This window comes from Siphateles boraxobius, unplaced genomic scaffold, assembly GCF_051911475.1.
Source record: "Siphateles boraxobius isolate OS27281-9 unplaced genomic scaffold, OSU_SipBor_1 9, whole genome shotgun sequence".
In the NCBI taxonomy this organism is placed as follows: Eukaryota; Metazoa; Chordata; class Actinopteri; order Cypriniformes; family Leuciscidae; genus Siphateles; species Siphateles boraxobius.
In genome coordinates, this window is record NW_027509219.1 from 10,108,727 (window position 1) to 10,133,253 (window position 24,527).

At 38.7% G+C, this 24,527-nt stretch overlaps 3 protein-coding genes across 5 annotated transcripts; all 3 read right to left on the minus strand.

The window, feature by feature from the left end:
* Positions 1 to 2,132: 2,132 nt before the first annotated feature.
* Positions 2,133 to 3,062, minus strand: or90j1 (odorant receptor, family 90, subfamily J, member 1). The gene has a single exon (XM_077223938.1). The coding sequence runs from the start codon at positions 3,060 to 3,062 to the stop codon at positions 2,133 to 2,135; it is 930 nt and encodes a 309-aa protein (XP_077080053.1).
* Positions 3,063 to 7,245: 4,183 nt separating this feature from the next.
* fmodb (fibromodulin b) lies at positions 7,246 to 12,861 on the minus strand. 2 transcript variants are annotated; one of them, XM_077224293.1, is made up of 5 exons: positions 12,757 to 12,861; positions 12,519 to 12,580; positions 11,864 to 11,953; positions 9,768 to 10,749; positions 7,246 to 8,558 (listed from the first exon to the last, which is right to left on the minus strand). In XM_077224293.1, exons 3-5 carry the CDS (start codon positions 11,870 to 11,872, stop codon positions 8,407 to 8,409), a joined length of 1,143 nt encoding a protein of 380 aa, XP_077080408.1. In that variant the 5' UTR covers positions 11,873 to 11,953; positions 12,519 to 12,580; positions 12,757 to 12,861; the 3' UTR covers positions 7,246 to 8,406. The 2 variants fall into 2 exon arrangements, with proteins under 2 accessions (XP_077080408.1, XP_077080407.1); XM_077224292.1 differs by lacking the exon at positions 11,864 to 11,953 and having other exon boundaries at positions 9,768 to 10,720; positions 12,519 to 12,777.
* A 2,029-nt stretch (positions 12,862 to 14,890) lies between these two features.
* Positions 14,891 to 24,523, minus strand: mapkapk2b (MAPK activated protein kinase 2b). 2 transcript variants are annotated; one of them, XM_077224290.1, is made up of 10 exons: positions 24,276 to 24,523; positions 22,510 to 22,649; positions 21,901 to 21,965; positions 21,719 to 21,795; positions 20,825 to 20,951; positions 20,673 to 20,748; positions 19,388 to 19,512; positions 19,216 to 19,301; positions 15,609 to 15,689; positions 14,891 to 15,218 (listed from the first exon to the last, which is right to left on the minus strand). In XM_077224290.1, exons 1-10 carry the CDS (start codon positions 24,495 to 24,497, stop codon positions 15,075 to 15,077), a joined length of 1,143 nt encoding a protein of 380 aa, XP_077080405.1. In that variant the 5' UTR covers positions 24,498 to 24,523; the 3' UTR covers positions 14,891 to 15,074. The 2 variants fall into 2 exon arrangements, with proteins under 2 accessions (XP_077080405.1, XP_077080404.1); XM_077224289.1 differs by having other exon boundaries at positions 21,719 to 21,798.
* Positions 24,524 to 24,527: the final 4 nt, after the last annotated feature.

Consider the following 24,527-nt stretch of genomic DNA (forward strand, 5'->3'; position numbering starts at 1 on the left):
AGTGGAAACTTGCTGAAGGAGATTAAATCTGAATTCCATGGTGAAAATGGGGGCTTATCTAGCTATAAGCCATACTGGCAGGCTCTGATGCGCTCTGGTGCGAAGCGACCTGATTGGTTCGCACATCTTAGCCGACTTGACAGTGCCGCAGCAGTGCCGCAGCTCTGCCAATGAGTGCGCTAGACGCTCGGCTATATGTCTGCTGTGCAGCTGCACTGCGTTTTAAAAATTTGGCTTTAATATTCTCGAAAAAAGGAGTTTTCCCATAGCATAAGCTAACTTACGCAATACAAGAGACCTCTCGAAAGGGAACTATATTTATAATGCTTTTTGTTTATAAATCAGGCATGGATATCATTTCAGCTGTGTGTTATAGTTTTTCTTATAGCTAGATGGTGCCAGAGCCTTACTGTCAGCTAGCTGTCAACCACAATTTGGATTTACTTTCGCTTAATTGCTCTTGAAAACTTTTTTTTTTACTTGCTAATTGGTTCATTATATTTTATATATCAATATACTGAATAGCATTGTAATACATACTAATGTTTATTGAAATCAACTTACTGTTAATGTTTGTTGACTGCAAAACACTGCTCTGAAATAACAGATTAAGTTGGGGTCATTTGGGGGGTTTTATGAACGCACTGACAGAGGCCCACTCATAAAGTATCTAGGACGAGCCTGAGATGCTGGGAAAATTACAGCATTCCCACCACCCTGAAGATAATAAAGCGGTTTAGAGAATAGATGGATGAAAGAGTGTGACCTAGTACAACTGCCTGGTTTCATTTAAGCTTGATTACTGAAGAATGATGTTAAGGAATTTTTCCAAATTAATTGTTTTTTACATTTCTGTAGGATATGAAAGCCAAATTGGACTGAAGGCATATTTGAACATTAAACACAAAGCTTAGAGAAGACCTGATATCATTTATGGGCTTAGAGTGATTACAAAGCATAATCTTGGAGTTTGAGGGGAAGCTCAAGCTGGGAAAGTCATGACAAGGTATTGGAGATTTTAGCAGACCTCCAGCAAGGAGGAAATTTCCAATATCAGAGCAACATTAAAGACAAGGATGATTTTTACTACTGTCTAGATGAGAAACAGAGCAGAAGTGAGTTTCATTTACACTGCAGGAGGTTTGATTCCTTGAGAATTTAATATATCATATAGCTATATAGTCATATATTGCTGGGTTTTCAAACTGGGTTGCAGAGTGGCAAAGTCACTTGGCTACAGGTAAATTTACTTTTCAGTGAATGACACACACACGCACAGAAATTAGTTGAGTGCTACAATATTAGATTAGATTAGATTAGATTCAACTTTATTGTCATTACACAAGTACAGGTACAAGGCAATGAAATGCAGTTTGGGTCTAACCAGAAGTGCAATAGCAGCAAGTGCAGGATATACAATGGTTCCGTAAGTGCAGTACATGGATATATACTGAATAAATATAGAGTTGAATACTATTATAAACAGAATTTTCCAGATAGATTAGTCCTATGAATATGATATACAGATAACTATTATTGTGAACAGAATTTAAAGCTAGATATGTACTGAATATAATATACAGATGGCTATTACTATAAACAGAATTTTTACAGATATGTACAATGAACATAATATACAGATGATTATTACTATAAACAGAGTTTACAGGTGAATGTGTACTATGAATATATATACAGATGGCTATTACTATAAACAGAATGTGAGCTTAGTATACAATATTAAACAGAACCAACATTAAACAGAAATCTTGGTATTGCTTTATGCGATTTTCGAATTGCAAAGGCTGTGATTTAATTATAAATATACTGTATGTGCTTTGTGTTTGTGAGTAGAAACTCATTCGCATTACACTGGATAATTCAAATGTCACAAAAGGCTATCATGATGAAGCTCATTTCTCTTTGTCTTCCACTGTCTCTATCAAAGGGAGCAACAACAAAACATCTAGAACAGGAAAATCGATGAAAAGAGTCAAACATTCACTGATATTGCTTATTTATAAAATTATTATCTATTGGTACAGTTTATTGGAGATTATTATATATATTTTTACTTATTACAAAACATAGCTTTTTGTTTGTTTTTCAGCAGACAGAAAATTCCTATTTTGCTAATCAGAAGGATATATAGCTCTCTTGTTGGAGCCACACATCAGTGAACTCTTCATGTACTTCTTAAACTTTTGATCTCTCATGCCATATATGAGAGGACTCAGCAGACGTGGTAAAATGCTGGTGAGCGTGAAGGTGGAGAAGTAAATTACTGACTGATAGTATGGAAAGAGAGCTGTTAAGGCCCCATCCAGGACCGTTGTGAACAGGGACAATGTACAGAGCAGTAACTGGACCCCATGCAGCAAAATAGTTCTCCTGGCCTTCTGGGCTTGAGCTGGTCCTGAAGCAGCTGATTTAGCAGAGAACAGCACTTTGAAATAAGTGTAGAAGAGCACCACCCACACTGAGCACATGTAGCCAATGTTAAAAACACCATGGCTAATTATATGGTACTCAAAATTGAACACATTTTGCTGGTAGCACATGTGGCTTGTGGTAAAGAAGGAGAGTGGACGAAGAGCCAAAACAACAAAAAGGTCCACTATGCCAGGCAGGGCTCCCACCAGCCAGATGATGCCGATAAGGATTTTGGTGTTTTGGATGGTGCATATTCGTGCATGATGTAGAGGGTAGCAGATGGCCACAAAGCGTTCAATAGCCATGCCGGCCAGGTTCAGTGGCGTATTCTTGTAGACGTTGCTTGCAATGAGGATTAAAATGCAGCAGATAGCAACATTCAAGTTTGGCACTAAGTACGTAAACACAAACAAAGTCACACAGACAGTCAGTGTAATGATGTCATTGATGATCAGCTGCATGTAGAGGATATAGCGGGGCTCCTGCGCAAAGACTGGATTCTTGAAGGCAGTATAAAGCAACAAGCTATTGATAGAATTGATAATGACAGCAAGTACAACCACAATGAGGTTTTTGATAATGGCCTCCCCAAAAAATTCTTGCCTTTTGTTAACTTCTGAAATGTTCATTTCACAATCATCAATAGCTTTTTTTTTTTTTTTACTAAAACTCTTGGTAATTAAATAGATTTTTTTAGCTTATAATTAGAATAAAATGCAAAGCAAAATGGAGGCATTGCATGCTGCAGTAGATCTTAAAAGTCTGGTACGTGCTCCCTGCAGTTAAATTTGTATATCAAAGTGTTTCTTTGGTCCTGTTTCTGTCTCTCGATCTGTCCTTTATATTATTGCTTCTATCTCTGTGACATACTATTCAGGGGTTGCCATATTCTCATGAGCCCTGCTGTAATGTCATTACCAAGTTCCTAATGTTAGAAAAACAATGAGGTTGAAGCAAACAACACACAAGTTAAAAACAAATTGACCTTTAATGTGTTTTTGTTTTTTAATTTTACATTAAACAGGTGGCCATCTACTGAGGATCTTCCAATTGAAAAACAAGTGTTTATATATATATATATATATATATATATATATATATATATATATATATATATATACTTCTGCCAAACTTCCATGGTAACAGTGAGTGTTACTACAGTAAATCCATGGTGAATGTTGCTGATCTGTGGACTTAAAACCTACTATAACTAGTTCATTCATGGAACAATGTTTCTACTGGTTTCCATGTCAGGGCTGTTTGATCCGTTAATAACGGAGAAATTGTAATGCTTCTCACTAGATCTCGCAGCGATGTTATTACTTCAGTGGCAAACTCAAATGCTTTGTTTACTGGATCTCTCAGCGCTGTGTAACAGCAGATAATGTCTAATATGGGGAGAACGTTCACTCAGTAAACTTCCAGCTTCTGAACTGGTTGCAGTTCCACTCTGGTTCCATATGAGGGCTCACAGGACGAGTGCAGAATGAATGTCAATGGAGCTATACCCCTCAAAATTCCCTTTTCTCAGGATATAATTTTTTGTCTAGTAATTTGAATGTTGTATTCGAAAGGAGATGCAAAGAAATTACTCATTGCTGGGTGTTAGATTTTTTTAGAGTCACTCATTTGCTTTAATCAGTCTTTCAAAATGTCAATGACGTCATACACATCGTTCCACCGGAGATACTGCTTTACGGCAATCCTTCAGTCACTTTGGTGCTTTCGCGCTCTGATCTTTCTTTTCTCTCGAGGCATCGACAACACAGCTGACACAGGTAAATACACGTGCTAGAAGAGTTTTTGTTTTGTTGTTTTAAAAGACCACGCCGAAAATAAACACACACACATAATTTGGTCCTGCTTCGGATGCCACGATACCGGTATCTCTGGTCCGAATCAGTCCTTCATTGACCACTCAGCGTTCATTAGCAGAATGCTAGCGTGTAATAGGCAACAACAACTCAACCTGTAAGAAATCGAAAGGACATAAGTACTCGTTCATTCAACTTTCGACCTATAACCCATGTTGAACTTGCAGAATCTACAATCAAATCTGAGATTTCTCAACAGCAATCGGGTGAAAGAGACAAATTTAGCCGTCTAGCTCCATAGACTCTCATTCATTTTGCACTCAGGGCGATCGCCCCCCAGTGGAACTCTGGTGGAACTACAACCCAAATTGAGTACAATAGGACTTAATAGGGAGTGGCCAGGCTTTCCGTAGACGGGCTCTGGTAACAGTGTCGCTTGATCAAGATCGGCTCGCGCTGCACCAAGGGGGTAATCCATCAGCCGGAAACTGAAGCTTCACGGGGGCCGCCATTGAGGCAGAACTTCACCTGCTGTTAGCATTCCATTGACTCCCATTCATTTTGGCGAATAATTTTACATCTGAGGCGTCCAAAGACTTCATTTGTCCATTATTTATTTCTAAAGAAACACGACAATGTATAAAAGGCTCCATTACCTTGTATCTTATGTTATGCATAACATGTTATTGTTAAGTAGAAGCCGTTTTTGTAAAATTAGACTAACGATTGTGTCATAACCACGCGACTCTGTGTCGCATTTTAGAGAAATTACCGTATAGACAGGAGGAGAAGCTCGCAGGCAATCTTTTACGGTCCATGAGGCAATAGTAGCGACATAGAGGCATACAGTCAGTGGAGAAGCCCATAGATAGAGAGTCCATAAAAGTACCAGGACAAAATATTTCAACAACGTGTTTGAGGAATTAGATGATTCAGATTTGTCTTGGCACAGCTACTAGAAGATTTACAACTGTCAGACTGTCGTCAAGCTCAGTTTGAGCCTGCACAGTCGCTCAGCCATCAGGAAGGAAGTACAATAATCGGGCTTCAGTCTTCTCCGTTGAAATCGATGGGGTCGCTGTGTCCATTTCTTTTACTGTCTATGCGCTGCACTGATGTTGATGGTCCGAACTGATAAACGATCCGTGAAGCACAAAATAATGAGTAGCGCAGTTTCGTTCCGCTTTCATTACGCTTGCCATTTGATGTTGCGTGACGTTGTGATGGTGGATTTTGGTCAGCAGGAAAATTGGTCCAACGAAAGCCTCGTACCGAACGGTTCAATACGAATACATGTACCGTTACACCCCTAATATTGTCACGTTTTCTATGTGTTATTAGTTCAGTTTTGTGATCTTGTTCACCCCCGTCTTTTGTGATTTTGGTTCAGTCCTGTTAGTTTTTCCCGCTCCTCGTTTGTGTTCAGTTTCTTCACCTGTGTTCAGTTAATTATCCCATTAGTCCCAGTTCTTTTAAGCTCTGTGTTTTCCCTCAGTGTTTGTTGGTCGTCGTCGATGTAAGGTTGTGTGTTTTTGAAGTCCTGGAGTTTCCTTTGTTTCTGTATGTTCCTGTAAGTTTAGTTTGTAAATAAATCAACTATACTTCAGTTCCCGTGTCCTCGTCTTCGGCATCCTGCAACAACCCTGACAAATATATATATATATATATATATATATATATATATATATATATATATATATAGTATATATAATTTCTTGTCTGGTGAGATATATACGTAAACCTGAGAAACCCATTTTAACATAATGTATATTTATTTTCATATAATTTTTTTACATTATTAGTATGTACTGTACATGCTATACAACATATATGTGAAATGGTTGACTGTGTCAACCATCTTAGAGACTTATTGACAGTACTGGAGCTTTGTAATTTGGACATTAATTTTTTTACTTGTAGTCTGATTTCATGGCTCTGATGTCTTACAGTAACTTGACTTGCCTTGTAAGCACGTGAATTTCAACCAATTATAAAATACAGATTTGAAACATTTTATTAAAACAGTTCCTCCGGCTGCATGTATGGATCCTGTCCTAAATGGCGACTTTAAAGGGTTAGTTCACCCAAAAATGAAACAATTGAAACAATCAATTTTCAAGCAACAGGTTGCTTGTTGCACGTGAACAAACCTCATTGGTTCTTGCGGAAGCTCAAACAGCGTTACACACAAGAATGAACCTCATTGGTTCTCGCACATCGAGCAAGCATGCTTGAGCTTCCTTTTACCATAACTGATGTGTGAGTTGATGAATGTTTATATGTGCAGTATGTGTGCAAAAATGACATCAAAGAATTCAAAAGGTTGGTCTGAGATCCTAAAATCTGCACGTCAGAGATATCAAATTTGTCTCTTTGGAATCTCAATAGTTCTTCTAGATACCCTTAAATATCTAGAAAAAAAAAACTTAAAAAGGGTTGCCATATTCTCACGCGCTTTACTGAAAAGTCATGTGAAATGTTTAATAAGGTTCTAAAGGTTCAATAAAATTAAAAAAAAATTAAAAATTTACTATTATTTTATATAGTTTTAATGTCATACACAGATTTTCAGTTACACTGACTTTAAATGTTGACTTCAAATCAAATTCAAAAGGTTTATAGGGATTGGAACTGAATGGTTGGGTGAAGTAGCTCTCTTTGGAGTGACTCCTCAGAGACCCCAGTGCAAGACTTGACTGAATGTTCATGTTCCGCCAGGTTATGTTGACATTTGATCAGCTCCTTTGGGCAGTGTGTGACAAACTCATCTCCAGTAATTAATGTAAACACTGTCCTTGCCGAGCTAGTTCCCTTAAGCTCTCAATGAAGGTCAAGGCTGTTTATTAAACCTAATGAATAAGACTGGGATTAGCACATTCTCGGGGGGAAACGTTAAAGTTCATCTGATTAAAGATAGCTCAAAAAATTCCCAAGCAACAATGCATCACCATAAACATAGATGTACTGTGACAAGACAACTTTTCACAATATATTTGTCTTTTTTTTTTTTCAAGAAATCCCTTATTATTTATTTATCATGGATTCTATTGTTATTAGATAAATGACAATGGCAGTGATGCAAGCTTTGATCAGGTTGTATACAACTGTATACAGTGTGTAAACTGTTGTGGATCCAGATGGTCTGTAAAGAGTTTCTCAAGGTCTTTATAACATTCTGAAAGGAATTGAACTTCTAGATGTTTAACGTTCCCTCACTTTTCACACATTTATATTTTTTGGTCATCCTCATTAACTTCTCAAATGGTGATCTCAATGCAGTTAACTTTCAGGCATACTTTCTTGTTCCACTGCTGGATATCATGACGTATAATTATAAAGCAAAGACCCAAAGTTTCCCAACGAACACCATTAGTTTTACCATGCATTTACTAAAAGATACATGCTGTTAACTATCAAATATATTTTACAATAATAATAAAAAAAATCATGTCTCTTGCACCCAGTAGTCAAGTACACTGACTGTAACTAACCAGCTAACAAAAAATATGTTGCTAACGCTGCTATTAAGTTATGAAAACGTTATCTATTAATGTTCAGTTTTTTTAGGGTTATCCGAACGGTAAGGTTCGGATAAGGTAAGGTTAAGGTAACGGTAAGGTTACTCTGAACAAGTACTAACAAAAAACATTAGTCAAACATGCAACTAAAATATTTCAGAAACAATTTCCATGAACAATGCATAAATACAAATTTTGTCCTAACATCTTGATAACATTATTAAACAGATAACTGAACAAATGTTCTATTAACATTATTATAAGAATGTTTTTTCATGACTTTGAACCTTGCCAGAATGTTAGCTATGGTTCTCAGAAAGTTGTTAGCTCATTACATTTTTCTGCATGCCCATCAAACTTACAATTAACATTCCTGTCCTGATTTAGAAGTAAAATGGATGCAAACAAAATTTCACATTATAAAGGCTTGTTCATGCCTAAATAAATCGAATGGTTTCATAATGTTATAATCATTATCCTAACATGTTCTATTGATATTGGTAGGCTGATTTCTTTATTAAAATGCCCCGAAATCACAAGACTATCAAATAGATAATACAACTGATAACTAAACTCTTATTTGCAAGATGTTGTCAATGGTCATATGAGAAGAGGTTATTGTGGATGGCTTGTTGCCAGGCCTACAGGTCGATGTTAGTTGCCAGACGCAGACAGAGTACAGCTTCAGTGGGTATATCTTGGGCGCTGATTTCATTGGCCTCCAGGCGCAGTACACGCAGATTGGAGTAATTGTTTGGGTCCACAACTCTGCAAAAACTGCTCACTGAAAATTCTGAGAAATGTAGGGAAAGCAGTAAGTTTTTGTCTTATCCAAGCACAAACAAAGCCTATAGGGACATGAATGATTTGCATTAGATTTATAATTTCACGAGTTCACACTTACAAATAAGTACAGAAAAAATGGTATGCATATTTGGCTTGCTGTCCGGGGAGAGGGCTCCGGGCTCGGTATTTGGCCCGAACCCAGAGTACTCCCCCCGTATTCGGCTGTGGAAGGCTGTTTTATTTATGACATACTCCAATCGCTAGTGCTACTTCAAACGCGAAGAACAAGTGGAGTTGCAATGGATGCTTTGTCGCATCCGGTGTAGACACTGTCTACTACATGTGTCGTTGTTTCCTGAAGGAACTGTGTTATGTTTTTATCTGGCATGTGATGTGCTAGAAAGATTACAATGAAGTTGGCTTCGATTTTGATATCACAAGAGGCAATTGATATAAATGTTCATAAATACTGAAATTGTTTGTTTATTTAACTTGTATTTTTTTAAGTAGTAATCCATATTTTATTTTAATTTTTATTTCACTGTATTGCTGAAGTGAAAGCACTTATAAGAGTAAAAAAAAGTTATAGAAGTTTAAAATTTCTGTAAAGCAAAATCATTTTTAATCTAAAAGTGCTATAAAATCAAAGTCACAAAAAATTGTAGTCCCCATGAGATTTTGTTTAGGCACGTGAGTCTCATTGGAAAGTTCTGGTTCTATATTTGATGATTGTTTTTATACTGATTGGTTTTGTCAAGATTAGAAAAGGTTTTGATTATAAAATAGTTCTGTAAATTTTGTAATATGAAACATGATGCTGCCCACTAGGGGGAGGGGCTTGCTAAAAGGATTTTAAGTATTGTTTCCATGGTAAAGCAATGTCTGATTTCAAAATGGTTTTCACGGATAAATACTGAGAGTGAAAGCTTTCGAATGATACCTTATTTATGATGACTAATGTATGATAGTAAAAAAGGGCAATAAAAAAAAGAGCGCCAAGCGTCCCGCTAGCAGGATGGTGAATTAAAATTCTGGATTCTGGGAATTGAATTGCATCATTTCTCTTTTTTGTATAGGGAAGCACATAAGCAATATTCATTTCTAATAAATGGCTGTTTTGAAGCATGCCATTAGGACAGGCGGAGAAGATATGGAAATAAGCCTCTGACATGCCTTATGGTCTTATGTGTAACATTTTCAGGTGTTTTTTCTGTACCTTTGATCTTGTTGGCCTGGAGATACAGATTCTCCAGATTGGTGCTGATAGTGGGAATCCTCTCCAGCTTGTTGAAGGACAGATCGAGTTCCACAAGTGTGCTGACATTGAAAGCATTGGGTGGAATTCCTCCATTGGTGAGCTGGTTGTGGGACAGCCGTACGAAGCGCAGCTCAGGCCGTTGACTCAGGAAGTCAGCAGGAATGCTGGATATATGGTTGTACTCGAGGTAGAGTTGACTCAGCTTTGGCAGCAGACTTTCTGGAATCGTCTTCAGTCGGTTCCCTCGCAAGTCTAACAGTGTCAAGGACAGGAGACCCTCAAATGCATTACCAAGGTCTTCAATGGCGTTCATTTGGAGATGCAGGGCCGTCAGGTTGCTCATTCCACGGAAAGAGTTGACTGGGACTACCGAAATATTGTTGTGGTTCATGTGTAGATCTCGTAGGGAACGTGGTAAACCCTGTGGAACACGGCTCAGGTTGTTGTTGTGTAAAAAGAGGCGCTCAAGGTTTGGTAGTTTAGCGAAGACTTTGTCAGCAATCTTGTCAGAGCTCAGTTTATTTGTCTGCATGCAGATCCAAGCTAAACTTGGAGCATTATCAAAGATGCCTTTTGTGATTCCTGTGATCTGGTTATTTTGCAAGTATACATACTCAATATGAGATGGTACGAACGGCACGTGCTGTAGCTTGCGGGTGTTGCAGTACATTGCTTTGGGGTAGGTAGAAGGACAGTCGCACTCCAAAGGGCAGTCCAGCAAAGAAGGCTCATCCTCTGTACTTAGAGAGGCAAGATTGTTATTGTGGCTACGGCCATAACCATGACTGTAGGCTCGGTTGCGCAGATAACTTAGCCAGGTCAAAGAGTTGGTCTGTTGTGTCATGGAAAAATCGACAAGACTTGCCAGCAAAAGCAGAAAAATCCAACCTCTCATTGTCACTACGAGTTGCCTGTCAAGACACAAATACCAACCTGATCTCTAGATCGGGTCGGGTTGCAAATGCATATGTAAATACTTTGTTTTTTCTGAGACCACTAGTGAAAAACACTTCTGTTTACATTTTTTTATATAATTAAATTAGCAATTTGTTATTAGAAATTATTCATAATCAATTCATGTTTTTTTCAATATAAATTATTTACATTATTATCAAATGATCAAATAGCATTATTATTATTATTACTTATAATTAAATAAGTATTTTTTCACTATACATTATTCACAATTGTTCATTACAAATCATTTAATTTATTATTCACATTATTATTATTGATGACGATGATGTCATGATGATGATCTTGTTAAGAGCATATTGTGCATCAATGAAGAAAGAACATTTGACTGTCTGTACAAACTATCACATGATCAATGTCACACATTTGATTTACTTATTTGATTAGTGACCCTGAAATTTCTTTTTCATTTCATGTCATAATATTTATTTATTCTCCAAATGCTCAGAAGTATAAAATCCCATGTCCCATAAAAGACTTTGGGACCCAACTGTGTACAGTCAGTGTAGGCACATAACATTTCCTTGTGCTTCAATATGAACAGTTTCAAAAAACATTATTACCGCTCACAAGCCTCAAGGAGCAGACATGCATCTTAAATCTTCCTGACAATAAACTATCATTAAAAGAAATCATCATCATTTTTTGCATGTGGTATGTTTAACAGTATATCTCTCAGAGCAGAGTTCTATTTAAAACAGACATAAAAATTCTCTCAGGTCTGGGCAAGTATGTCACAAGTGATCTCATTTTTTTCTTAGAAAGGAAGCACAAGGGAAGCCTAAGGGAAGCTTCGGTACTGTTTACAGACATGATCATGGATAATCCAGCTTTTTTGGTGCTGCATGGTGACAGCTTCACCTCTTGGGGCGATATTAAAAACACACCACTTATGTACAGTAATACATCTGCTTAAATGTTGTTTAAACATGTATTGTGTATTAATTTAGTTCAATGAGGGGGTGTTGTGTAACATGTTTATGGATTATGCATAAGTTTATGGATATGTTTAATTGACTTACTAATTCACACTTTATATTAGTTGTATTTAACTAATTTGTTAGGTGCAATGTACTTACAGTGTTCATGTTGTATTGCAAAACACTTGCTGTTACGGGTACGGCGAGGTTAGGAACAGGTTTGGTGGTATGGTTAAGTTTAAGGGTGGGCTAAGGAAAGGGTCAACAGTGTAATTATTGATGCAATTACAGAAATTAATTACAGATATTTTTTTGAATATGATTACCATAAAACAAATTATATACATGCACACAATAAATGCATTGTATCAAATGATTCATTTTGATGTAAATACATAGTAGTTAAAGAGACACTTAAGATAGAGAGGGTCTTTCTTCAAAACCCATGAATAATATCAAAATCATAAAGACAATTTTTTTATGTTGATGAGAAAGAACAATATATACTTTCTCTTCGATCATATTTGTGTGAGCGTGTGTGTTTTTAATTACGGTTCAGGTTTTTGGTTTAAGAAGTACACTTCCTTGAAGAAAATGGCAGTAATTATGTAAAATGATTACCTTTTAAGTTTAATAGAGCAGACTAAATTTACTTAATTAAAATGAGAGAAAGTTCATAGAGGAAAAATACTAAATTAAACTCAAGTTATATATAAACTGCATGGACAAACTTCTCTTCTTCAGTAATTTTTTAAAAAAAAAATTATCAGGCTTTCATCCAACATATCTGCTCAAATAAAGTTTAAACACATACCTATATTTGTGAACCTTGCTGTGGTTTTTCAGTCTTTTGGTCTTTTGTGTGTGCTTCAGTCGCTTTGGAATGAGAAAAGTGTAGAAAAGAGGTGGAGAATAAATAAAAATCATGCTCCATGCAAATGTTAAAATAATGAAAACGTTGTTTTAGCACATAATTAATGTTTGTATTACACACTCTCTCTAATTGTGAAATACATTTCTAGACATGCAGAAGAAAAAAACATTAACTGTACCTTTTTTTTTGTTACCTCGCTTTATACAGCAGACCACATAAACGGATACAGTTGCACAGCCCAGAGCCTTCAATGCAAAGCCTTTACAGTGAACATTTGTCTAATGCCACACTAACATGTTATGCTGTGTTTTGTGCCTGAGGCTTTTTGAATATGAGTGCCAAGTGTGAGAAGGCAAAACATCTGCATTTTAACAGCCTGGCTTCATAGCTTCTGTCAGGACAGGACCCCTGCCTTATCATTATCCCTACACAGCATGAGCCTTTGTGTGCGTGCATTTCTGGGGTATTTGACTTAGTACGATCGGGTATACTTTATCTTTGGTTTAAATTACAGTGGCTTTACAGGGTTGCTTAACATAAAACTATACTGTGAACTCTATTCAAATACCTTGTGTAGTTAAAACATGACAGATTTGAGTGAAACCAATAAAACTGGAGATGCCAACGTAGCCCAACCGGATATCTTGCAGTTAACAACTGGCTAGCAATAGTAAAAGCTAAAACATTGTTATATAAATTACAAAAACAAAACAGGCAATCCATAAATATCATAAGGTTCAAAATTAAGAACCCATTATGGACCATTGCAAGCGTTTTAAATGGTCTTAATGAATGGAAGGTGTTGTTATGTGCAAACTATGTCCATCAAATTAAGAAATGCCCAGAATACTTGGAAATATTTATACAACCATATTTATGTTATATTATTTATATTATTGTTAGTTTTTTTTATGCTTATAAAACACCATGGTGCATTTAATTATATCATGATGGCTGAGCAAACATAATGGGGAAAGTACTCATATGCAGACAATTAGTCATTAATTCATTTGTCATAAGGGAATGTTTAACCAGCAGTCATTTATTGAGCTTAATGCAGATTAATTCATACTTGATTTAAATAATGCATACCGATGTGTATTATATAACATTGTGATGTAATGGTTTAGGCTGCTGTTTATTAGTTAGCAGGGTGCTAACATAACACACACCCCTGCGTATCAAACACAGCAAGCATTACAAAACAAACATTAATGCTTGGTTAGAAAAAGTGAATGATAAACTGGATACTATTTTCAAACAACATTCAACCAAATGAAAAAAAAAATTACTTGCTACAGCTACAGTGTAAAAGGAAATGTGATACTGACTTCCTGCAACAATGAAATAAACCTTTACAGTGATTATACAGTACATTTCAAAGGTAAGTCAGTAAGAGGCCTCAAGAAAAAATACTTTTTTCAGCAACATTATTTTGATCAAATGTGACAGTAAAGGCATTTATATTGATACAACATATTTCTTTTTCAAACAAATGCTGTTCTTTGGAAATTTCGGGAACACTTTATTTTACAGTGTCCTTGTTAAATGTTTTACATGTAGTTACTATAATAACTATAAATTATGCATAATTGCATGTAATTAATCCTAAACCCAACCAAACCCTAATCCTAACCCTATATATGAAGTTAATTATTATTACTCAGTACTTAAATGTATAATTGCACTGTAACACGTGCAAATTTGAACTTTTTTCAACCTTGATAATAATAATAATAAATGTTTTTTGAGAACCAAATCAGCATTTCTGAATGATCATGTGGCAAGGAAGACTGAGTTTTTGCCATCTTAGGAACAAAATCAAAAATTTGAGAATAAATTAATAATAATTTTAAATGAATGATATTTCACAGTATTACGGTTTCTACTATATTTTGCCTTGATGAGCATAAGAAACTTTAATCTTACCGATCTCAAACTTTTGTGTGCACAAAAGGCATTAAAGGGTTCCAAGAACCAAAACTTAGAGAATCTGACTGAAAACACATATACAGGTGAAACTCGAAAAATTAGAATATTGTGCAAAAGTTATAATTTTGATGATTATGGCTTGCAGCTTTTGAAAACTCCAAATTCAAAACCTCAGGAAATTAGAATATTACATGAAATCAATAAAATAAAAAAAAAAGGATTTTAAATACAGAAATGTCGGCCCTCTGAAAGGTATAATCATAGTTATATATACTAAATATATTAGTTTCACCTTTTAATTTGAATTACTGAAATACATGAACATTATTCAAATTTTTCGAGTTTCACCTGTAATACACATACAATATACATAAAATAATCAGAACTACTGCAAAACCTCAAACATCCTTCCAGACATTAACACAGATATTCAGGCTACAACTGCAAACATTGAATGATAAATGGAGAATATTTTTTTCCCCTCATTCTCCAATTATTATAAAGTGATCTTTCAAATTGTAAGTGTTCAAGACCTACGCACGGGTCCACTTGTGTATTTGTTTGTCACAGTCCTGGTGCTTCTTTCGTTGTAGCTGCCATTTTCTTTCTTCTCTTCAGAAGAAGAGGATTGCACGAGTCCTCGATCGCTTTGATCTTTATTTGTTCGTAGTCCACTCTTATTGTTGCTAATGCGTTAGTCATCTCTTCCTGTGCATTTACACACACATACAATAGACTTACCAAAATTACTTACAGAAAAGTATGATCATTGATTCTGATGCTATATAGAGTTCAATAGTTTGGGGTTGGTAAGATTTTGTAATGATTTAAGAGATGTTAAGAATTCTCTAATGATCAGCACCGCAGTATTTACAGTATTTTATATAGAATACAGTAAATACAGTAATAGTGTGAAACATTACAATTTAAATTAGAATATTTTTTCAGGATTCAAAGTAGCAGCATTTATTAAAAACAATATTTAGAAAATGATACATTTCTTTACTGTCAATTTCAACCCATTCAGAGCATCCTTGCTGATGCTCATACTAAACCCAAATTTTTTTCATATTTGAATAAATTATACAGAAAACAGACCTTGACTTTATCCCAGACATCACTCTCTTCCTTAAGAACCCGGCTTGTGTGCAGATGTGTCGGAGGAACCTTCATTGACTTCTGCATAGATCCCGAGAGAGATAAAGAGAGAGACGCACAAATTAAATATTCTTACTAATCTTTAAATGTAGAAATAACTATATAATAGCATCATTTATAATGTATCCGTCACGGTACACATAGGGAAACGATAGATCCAATTGCAGAGTTTTATTATAGGGTAATCCGTACTCACAACCAGTCCAGGCAAGGTCAAAAATCCAATAAGGCAATCCAAAACACAATACAAAAACAAGAAACGGGCAGATACACACTTTGGAAGTGTGGTGACAGAAAACAAGGACCTGGGTGAAACAGGAACAGGAACCTGGGTGAAAGGTGACTGGACGGCAGACCGATGTTGGTGTCCGCGACGATCACGTCCCCCTCCATGGCCTCCACGAGTCCCTGAGAATCTGACCAAGCGGGTTCCTCTAAATGATTGTGACCCAGCTGGAGTCGCAGACGAGCTACCAGTTGCAGTTCTGGGGCACCCCCCTCCCCACTGACCGCCGACAGCCATGGTCTACTCCATTCCCCGGGTCCAAAGCGTGCAGCAATCGAACAGCATCATCCGAGGCTCTGACTCACCAGATGACGGCCCTCGCCCCTGCTGTCTCTTCTCCCTCTACATGGTTGGGGAAAGGATACGGGAACCCATAATGCTGGATCCTTTCAGTGACGGAGTCCTTCTGTCACGGTACACACACGAGAAACGATAGATCCTATTGCAGAGTTTTATTATAGGGTAATCCGTACTCACAACCAGTCCAGGCAAGGTCAAAGATCCAATAAGGCAATCCAAAACACAAGACAAAAACAAGAAACGGGAAGATACAGACTTTGGAAGTGTGGTGATATAAAACAAGGACTCCGTGACAATGACTGAACAGACAGGGTATAAATACACAGATACTAACAGGGTGAGTGAAAACAGCTGCGTGCGATAATCAATGATGAGACAGACAAGGATTGTGGGGAATGCAGTTCCTAAAGTGAATGACAACGTGGGGGAAGAGGACCTCTAGTGGATACCCAGGGAACACCAACCAGACACTGTGAGATTACCCCCTCTCTACGCAGCAGCTACAAGATTCTCCACGACAACTTTAAAACAACACAAGAGTTCAGGTGGGAGGTGGAATGGTGGAGGATCAGGGGGAGGGATGGGGGGCCAGGTCCATGCAGGGGAACAGGAACAAGGGGTGACAGTTTAGCTGGTGGCCAGGGCGAAACAGAGTCCATCGGGCAGCCAGGGTGAAGCAGACGACCCATCGGGCGGCCAGGGTGGTGAAGACCCCTCGGGCGGCCAGGGCGGTGAAGACCCCTCTGGCGGCCAGGGCGGTGAAGACCCCTCTGGCGGCCAGGGCGGTGAAGACCCCTCGGGCGGCCAGGGCGGTGAAAACCCCTCGGGCGGCCAGGGCGGTGAAGACCCCTCTGGCGGCCAGGGCGGTGAAGACCCCTCGGGCGGCCAGGGCGGTGAAGACCCCTCGGGCGGCCAGGGTGGAGACGACCACGGCACAGGAGCAGACACCGGCTCAGGAGCAGACACCGGCTCAGGAGCAGACACCGGCTCAGGAGCAGACACCGGCTCCAGGAGCAGACACCGGCTCCAGGAACAGCAGACACCGGCTCCAGGAACAGCAGACACCGGCTCCAGGAACAGCAGACACCGGCTCCAGGAACAGCAGACACCGGCTCCAGGAACAGCAGACACCGGCTCCAGGAACAGCAGACACCGGCTCCAGGAACAGCAGACACTGGCTCCAGGAACAGCAGACACTGGCTCCGGCTCAGGAACAGCAGACACTGGCTCCGGCTCAGGAACAGCAGACACTGGACACTGGCTCTGGCTCAGGAACAGCAGACACTGGCTCCGGCTCAGGAACAGCAGACACTGGCTCCGGCTCAGGAACAGCAGACACTGGCTCCGGCTCAGGAACCGCAGACACTGGCTCCGGCTCAGGAACCGCAGACACTGGCTCCGGCTCAGGAACAGCAGACACTGGCTCCGGCTCAGGAACAGCAGACACTAAAGGTCTGTAGGGCGTCTCCAGGATCTGAGCTAGACGCTCTAAATAGCCGATCAGTGCCCCACCGGCCACGAGAATGGGCATCTCCCAATCTGTCTCCGACTGGGCAGACGTGGCGTGAGCCGTCTCTGTCTGGGCAGATGTGACCTGTATAGTCTCTGATTGGGCAGACAGAGCATGAACAGTCTCTGACTGGGCAGACGGAGCGTGAACAGTCTCTGACTGGACAACCGGAGCGTGAACAGTCTCTGACTGGGCAGACGGAGCGTGAACAGTCTCTGACTGGGCAGACGGAGCGTGAACAGTCTCTGGATCCGCAGACGTGAGGGGTCTGTGGTACGACCGCCGGAAAAACGGCGGGCTGCTCGGGCACGGCCTCCGGGTTCTTAAGACGGCTGGAGGTCTTTCCCCTACTCCACCGCTTCTGACGCCGATGTGCAGACTCTGGGCTGGACGGAACCATTGGCGAAGGCTTCATGCTGGACGAAACCGGCGGTGAGGGCTTTGTGCTGGACGGAACCCACGGTGATTGCCTTGTGCTGGATGGAACCAGCGATGAGGGCTTTGTGCTGGACGGAACCCACGGTGATGGCCTTGTGCTGGACGGAACCAGCGATGAGGGCTTTGTGCTGTACAGAACCAGCGGTGAAGGTTTTGTGCTGGATGGAACCACGTGCACAGGAACCTGGGTGAAAGGTGACTGGACGGCAGACCGATGTTGGTGTCCGCGACGATCACGTCCCCCTCCATGGCCTCCACGAGTCCCTGAGAATCTGACCAAGCGGGTTCCTCTAAATGATTGTGACCCAGCTGGAGTCGCAGACGAGCTACCAGTTGCAGTTCTGGGGCACCCCCCTCCCCACTGACCGCCGACAGCCATGGTCTACTCCATTCCCTGGATCCAAAGCGTGCATCAATCGAACAGCATCATCCGAGGCTCTGACTCACCAGATGACGGCCCTCACCCCTGCTGTCTCTTCTCCCTCTACATGGTTGGGGAAAGGATACGGGAACCCATACTGCTGGATCCTTTCAGTGACGGAGTCCTTCTGTCACGGTACACACACGAGAAACGATAGATCCTATTGCAGAGTTTTATTATAGGGTAATCCGTACTCACAACCAGTCCAGGCAAGGTCAAAAATCCAAAACACAAGACAAAAACAAGAAACGGGAAGATACAGACTTTGGAAGTGTGGTGATATAAAACAAGGACTCCGTGACAATGACTGAACAGACAGGGTATAAATACACAGATACTAACAGGGTGAGTGAAAACAGCTGCGTGCGATAATCAATGATGAGACAGACAAGGATTGTGGGGAATAGAGTTCCTAAAGTGAATGACACCATGGGGGAAGAGGACCTCTAGTGGATACCCAGGGAACACCAACCAGACACTGTGACAGTATCAATCAGCATGCAAACAACTTAATTGTTATTTACTTATATGTGCTCTTGATCTACAAGATCTTTGCATAGTCAAAGATTAAAAATAAAATGCTAATGCTCACATTGATCCAAGAATGGTTCATGAATTCTGTGATGGTCATTCTCTCTGTAGGATCTGTTTTCAGCAGTTGGCAAATGAGCTGCTTTGCTGCAGGATGAAGAAAAATTTCTTATCGCATAATGTATGTTTGTTATGTTGAACAAAATGCAGTATAATACGTGTTATAAAATTACCTTCCTCTGACACCTGTGACCATTCATTGTTTGGAAATTCATACTGGCCATTCCGTATCCGTTTTCTCATTCCCGGTGAGAGTTTTAAGCCATGGTTTGAGTAGAATGGTGGATATCCACACAATCTAAGAGCACATGTGTTGGTTGTGAATTAAAGAGCAGTAACATACACTCTAAGAAATAAAGGTTCCAAAAGGGGGAAAACCATGTTCTGTCATAACTGCTCTCAGAGTGTTTGGCATGGTAATGGATATGACAATGTTAAAATGTTTGGTCTAGATCTGCTAGGCTGCTGCTGTTATTGCTGCTCTTGCAGAGAAATGACAGGACTTGCTACTGCCAATACATCCACATACACGCTTCTGTGAGAATGTTAAACATGCTGCTGCTGCACAATATATAGTATACATGAATTACCCATAGCTGATCTACACAGGTGGAGCTGAAAGTGCTCTGCAACTCATTGGCTGCTAATGCAATCAGAACCAATCAGTTGTGCCCTGTAGAGAATGATGTGATTGCTAGCAAACTGAGTAAAGCACCTCTCAGCCTGCGCCATCTAGAGTTTCATGACAGAACTTTGCATTTGGCTTGCCCAAAGAACCTTTTAGTTAACAGTTAAAAGAACAATTTGTTCTTCAAGTGAAAATCCTTTTTATAATATAAACAACCTTTTTCCACAATAAAGAACCTTTTTCTTTTAATGCAAAAGTTCCATGGACGTTAAAGCTTCTTCATGGAACCATAAATGGCAACACAAAACCTTTATTTTTAAGAGTGTATGAAGCAATGACTAGTTCTGTCATAAAACTCTAGATTGCAGAGGCTGATAGGTCCTTAATGCAAACTGATGATGTTCACAGCATACCTACTTGGCACAAGCTGATTGGTTTATGTTGTACTACAGTAAGCCAATGAGCTTGCTGGTTAGCATTCACTATAGCAGTTTGCTGCCGAAACCCTCCACCTTCCCCAGCTCCTACTGTTTAGATAGATCTGCTATGAGTAATTTATATACATGCTATTTGTGCAGCAGCAGTATGTCTTACATATTCATAGCAGCGTATCAGTGTATGTATTGGCAATAGCAAGTTCCTACTTGCTCGGCAGCAGCAGCAATAATCTACAACAACAGCAATAATCAACTGCAGCGTAGCAGATCTGTTCAACCAAGACCAAATACAGTAACATTGTCATATCCATTACCATTGCTAAATTATCTTCAGATGGTTGTCATAAAAGAACTGATGTGATATTTTATAGCCATCAGAATGTTACTACTCACAGGATGTACATGATGACTCCTAATGACCACATGTCACATGACTTATCATATTTCTCTGGACCAAGCACCTCTGGGGCTGAAAGAGAAGGATTCGCTTTAATTTCATTGTATTATGATACCAAATGAAACTCAAAACGGACTTGTTTGCTTACCCACATAATAAGGTGTATAGCACGGGGTGGTCAAGCAGTTGTTGGACGTGGTCTCTTTGGCGAATCCAAAGTCTGTCAGCTTGAGCTGGGCATCCGGCCGTTTTGATGTGTATAGTAAATTCTCTGGCTGCCAATTAGGAGATGATTGAAAATTAAATATAAAAAGATATTTGTTTATGATGCGTGTTGTAACTGTAAGCCCGACATCGTTAACTTTTAATACACGTATATTATGTTCTAGAACCAAGAAACTAATTTCTCGCATAATTTCTAATTTCTTCTTCGATAATTTAACACTATGAAACTCAAGATAATAAATGGTGACATCTTCAGGAGGGTTTTTTAATGGTCTCAAATACTGTTCCACTTTTATATGATCATGTTGAGTTTCCTCTTGGCTTACAGCAGTGAGCAAGTACAAGATTGCAGAATGACTGTTCTTCCATAAATCTGTTGTAAAAATGTATCTTTAGTTAAATTATTTCCAAGGTTTATTGCAGTGATTAAACTGATAAGTTCAATTAAAGCCAATTACATTTTAAATTTGAATCCACTGCAGGATCCAACAATCCAACATAACACATAGGATAGGCCAAATGGCCACAGGAATACAAGCAATTTTACAAAGTGGGTATAATAAAGATATGCCTTAATTATAATTCAACATAGTGAACCTCAGCCAGAGTTAAAAACTAGCCATTCAGCAATGTTTATGTGTCGTCTTTCTGTTATTTATCAAAAACTTTTAGTTTTAAATTCAAAGAATAACTTTGGTAAACCAGATATAAAAACTGTCTTGATCAAACGACCTCAGTAAAAACTGTAATAACTTTTGAACAGTAATGTATAATGTAATATAATGCAGGCTGATGCATAATAATGGCTATAGCTCACCTTGAGGTCTCTGTGAGCAATGTTAATACCATGCAGAAACTCGACAGCTTCTCCTATGCTTCTCATTATTTCTGAGGCTTCTACTCATTGTGTGGAGTGAAAGGGGGAAAAAGAAAAAGAAAATTAATAACTGGGATGTGTTTCGTTGATTGTGGATATGTGTTTGAAGAAAGGATCTGTACCTCTTTCAGTGAAAGCTTGATCACGACGTTCCTGAATGTGGCGAAAGAGTTCTCCCCCCTCCATACTGTTTAAGGAACACAATGCAGTATCATGATTCATTAATCTCACTTTTTTTTGTTATAGACCTAACATATTTTATATATCAGGCTAAAAAATGAAATACCATATCTCATAGTGACAATAATAATTAATGTCTAATTGTATATTTTCAGTTTTTTTGTTGCAAATTGTTGCAAATAAAATCTAAGGCTATTTGAAAAAAATACTTTCTTATAATACTTTAATCTGGTTTATTATAAATAGTATATTGGTATTATAACATTTTGATATAACTGTTAAGTATGACTCATTAATCTCATTAATCTTTATGTTATAGACTTGCATTAGAAATAGATATATACAATTAAAATTAAAAACAATATTACAGAGTGACAATAATAACAATTAGTCTCCAATAATACATTTTCAGATTTTTTTTTTGTTGAGAAAAAAAAGAAATCTTAAAAGCTCTTTGAAAATATACTTTCTGAAGGCAGTTTCATCTGTCCTGTTGTAATACCAATATACTATTTATACCAATTTGATTTAAGTGTGTTAACAAGCCCTACCACTCCATGATGAGAAGCAAACACTTTTTTCCTTGGTAGTAATTCTCAAAGACATCTTCAGTTCCAACGATATGTGGGCAGCTTGATGCCCTGCAGTGAAGCTCCACTTCCTGTCGAGCCTTAGGCGTGTCCCGCAATATCTGAAAGTGAGCGAAGAGCATCAAGAACAGCCGACTACACGGTCTAAATTACTAATGGAATTATTTTTGCTCATTTGCCTCCAATGAATTTATTGGAGCATCCTTGACCCCGTATTACTGTAGGCCTGCAGTTTGTCCTGATATCGCAACCTCAGAGAATCACTAGAATTCTGTCTTTGGATAAACATATTCTCTCAGCAATGAATGTTACTCAGCCCATAGATTCTGTATTCTCTCAAAAATGTACCCTCTGTATTTACTGCCCTGATTAAAGGTCCTGTTTACACCTGGTATTAAGATGTGTTTTGGTCGATCGGATCACAAGTAGACGAGGGAGACAGATTCCCTTTTACACCTGGTATTTTAATCCTTCTCTTTTGTCCACTTTCAACCACTTCTGTCCTGATTTTTTCGAGGGGAGGTTCTATGGGTGTGTAAATGCATGGGCTTTTTCAGATCTTTTGTTCGAATGAACAAAATAAGCTTGCGCAATTTAGCCTATTAATGCGACCGGAGACACGGAAAAACATACGGAGAGCAACAGCTTTCGCTTGGTATGATTTTTGTCTTCAAACCAAACTTGGGTCTTCAGCTGACAAAGTTTCAAACTCATCTGGCTAGCATGCTTCTCAAAACGTTCACGCATTAGGCCAGTAGGCGTAGAGTCATTTAGCTGTTTGAACACATTCGACCAGATGAGCATTTACACTACGAAAGCATATACACAATGCATATTCGACTACCTCTGGAGATGGACGAAAATTGACAAGCTGAAAAATCTTTAAGATCCTGTTTACACCTTTATTTAGTGTTGTGATCCGATCAACCAAAACGCATCTTAATACCAGGTATAAACAAGGCTTGACAAAATAAAAGTTCTCTATTGGCATCATGGTTCCATGAAGAACCTCAATGGAAGCTTTCAATTGCACAATAGGTTCTTTGTGATAGGAAAAGGTTCTATAGATTAATAAAAAATGTTCTGTACACAAATAAAATGATGGTTTTTTTCAGAAAGTTTTTTTTTTGAGTATACCAAACTGGTTCTTGGCAATGTTGTGGGGAAAAATGCTTTTGGATCCTTTATTTTTAAGAAAGTTAGATTTAATCTGGGTAAAAAATAAAAAGATAATTCAGCCTATATGGGGTTCCTCAAATTACCACACTGTCAGAGCCTCTGGAGAATGTCTTGTCATTTTTCTGTGGAACTTACAAAATCGAGCTTAAGTGCTTAATGGATCCCATGCGTTTGGGAGAACTGAAAAGACTGTTAATAGCTCCTCCAGTAACTAATGGAAAATGTTTTGAGGCACCTGAAATATTCCAAGTTCCTCGAGTACACAATAAAATATATGATGTCTCTTTAGTTTTTATAGTGTGGAAATGTTTTTTCGTTTTTTAGGAATACCAAATACCCTTTACCAAACATAGCCTACCGTTAAACACTTCAATAGGCATATTTACTGACTGTGTGTGTGTGTGTGTGTGTGTGTGTGTGTGTGTGTGTGTGTGTGTGTGTGTGTGTGTGTGTGTGTGTGTGTGTGTGTGTGTGTGTGTGTGTGTGTGTGTGTGTGTGTGTGTGTGTGTGTGTGTGTGTGTGTGTGTGTGAACAAAATAGATAGCTACCTTTAAGGCATAGTGTTTGCCGTTTTTCTTCTGGAAAATTTCCCAGACCTTGCCATTGATGCCTATCCCGAGCACTTGACCTGCAAGTTTATACTCCTCAGTTATTACTTTCTTCTTTATCTTCAGAATGGATTTCAGTGCAGGCACAGGGTCAATCTGATGCTGACCCTCTTGCAGCTCACCGGTAAGCCCTGAGACATTTTTATTTTCTGTATTATACATATTGGTAGAGTTGACTGTGTTCCTCTCTGT

Coding starts and splice junctions, on each gene's coding strand:
- or90j1 (XM_077223938.1), bottom strand. CDS start 3,062: ATGAACATTTCAGAAGTTAACAAAAGGCAAGAATTTTTTGGGGAGGCC.
- fmodb (XM_077224292.1), bottom strand. CDS start 12,631: ATGATTTTTATTTATTCTCCACCTCTTTTCTACACTTTTCTCATTCCA. Junction 10,721..12,518: donor AGCAAGGTTCACAAATATAG/GTATGTGTTTAA, acceptor GTGTCTTGACAG/GCAACTCGTAGTGACAATGA. Junction 8,559..9,767: donor CCAGGCCAACAAGATCAAAG/GTACAGAAAAAA, acceptor TACATTTCTCAG/AATTTTCAGTGAGCAGTTTT.
- mapkapk2b (XM_077224289.1), bottom strand. CDS start 24,497: ATGTATAATACAGAAAATAAAAATGTCTCAGGGCTTACCGGTGAGCTG. Junction 21,799..21,900: donor TCAAGCTTTCACTGAAAGAG/GTACAGATCCTT, acceptor CACAATGAGTAG/AAGCCTCAGAAATAATGAGA. Junction 20,749..20,824: donor CTATACACCTTATTATGTGG/GTAAGCAAACAA, acceptor CTTCTCTTTCAG/CCCCAGAGGTGCTTGGTCCA.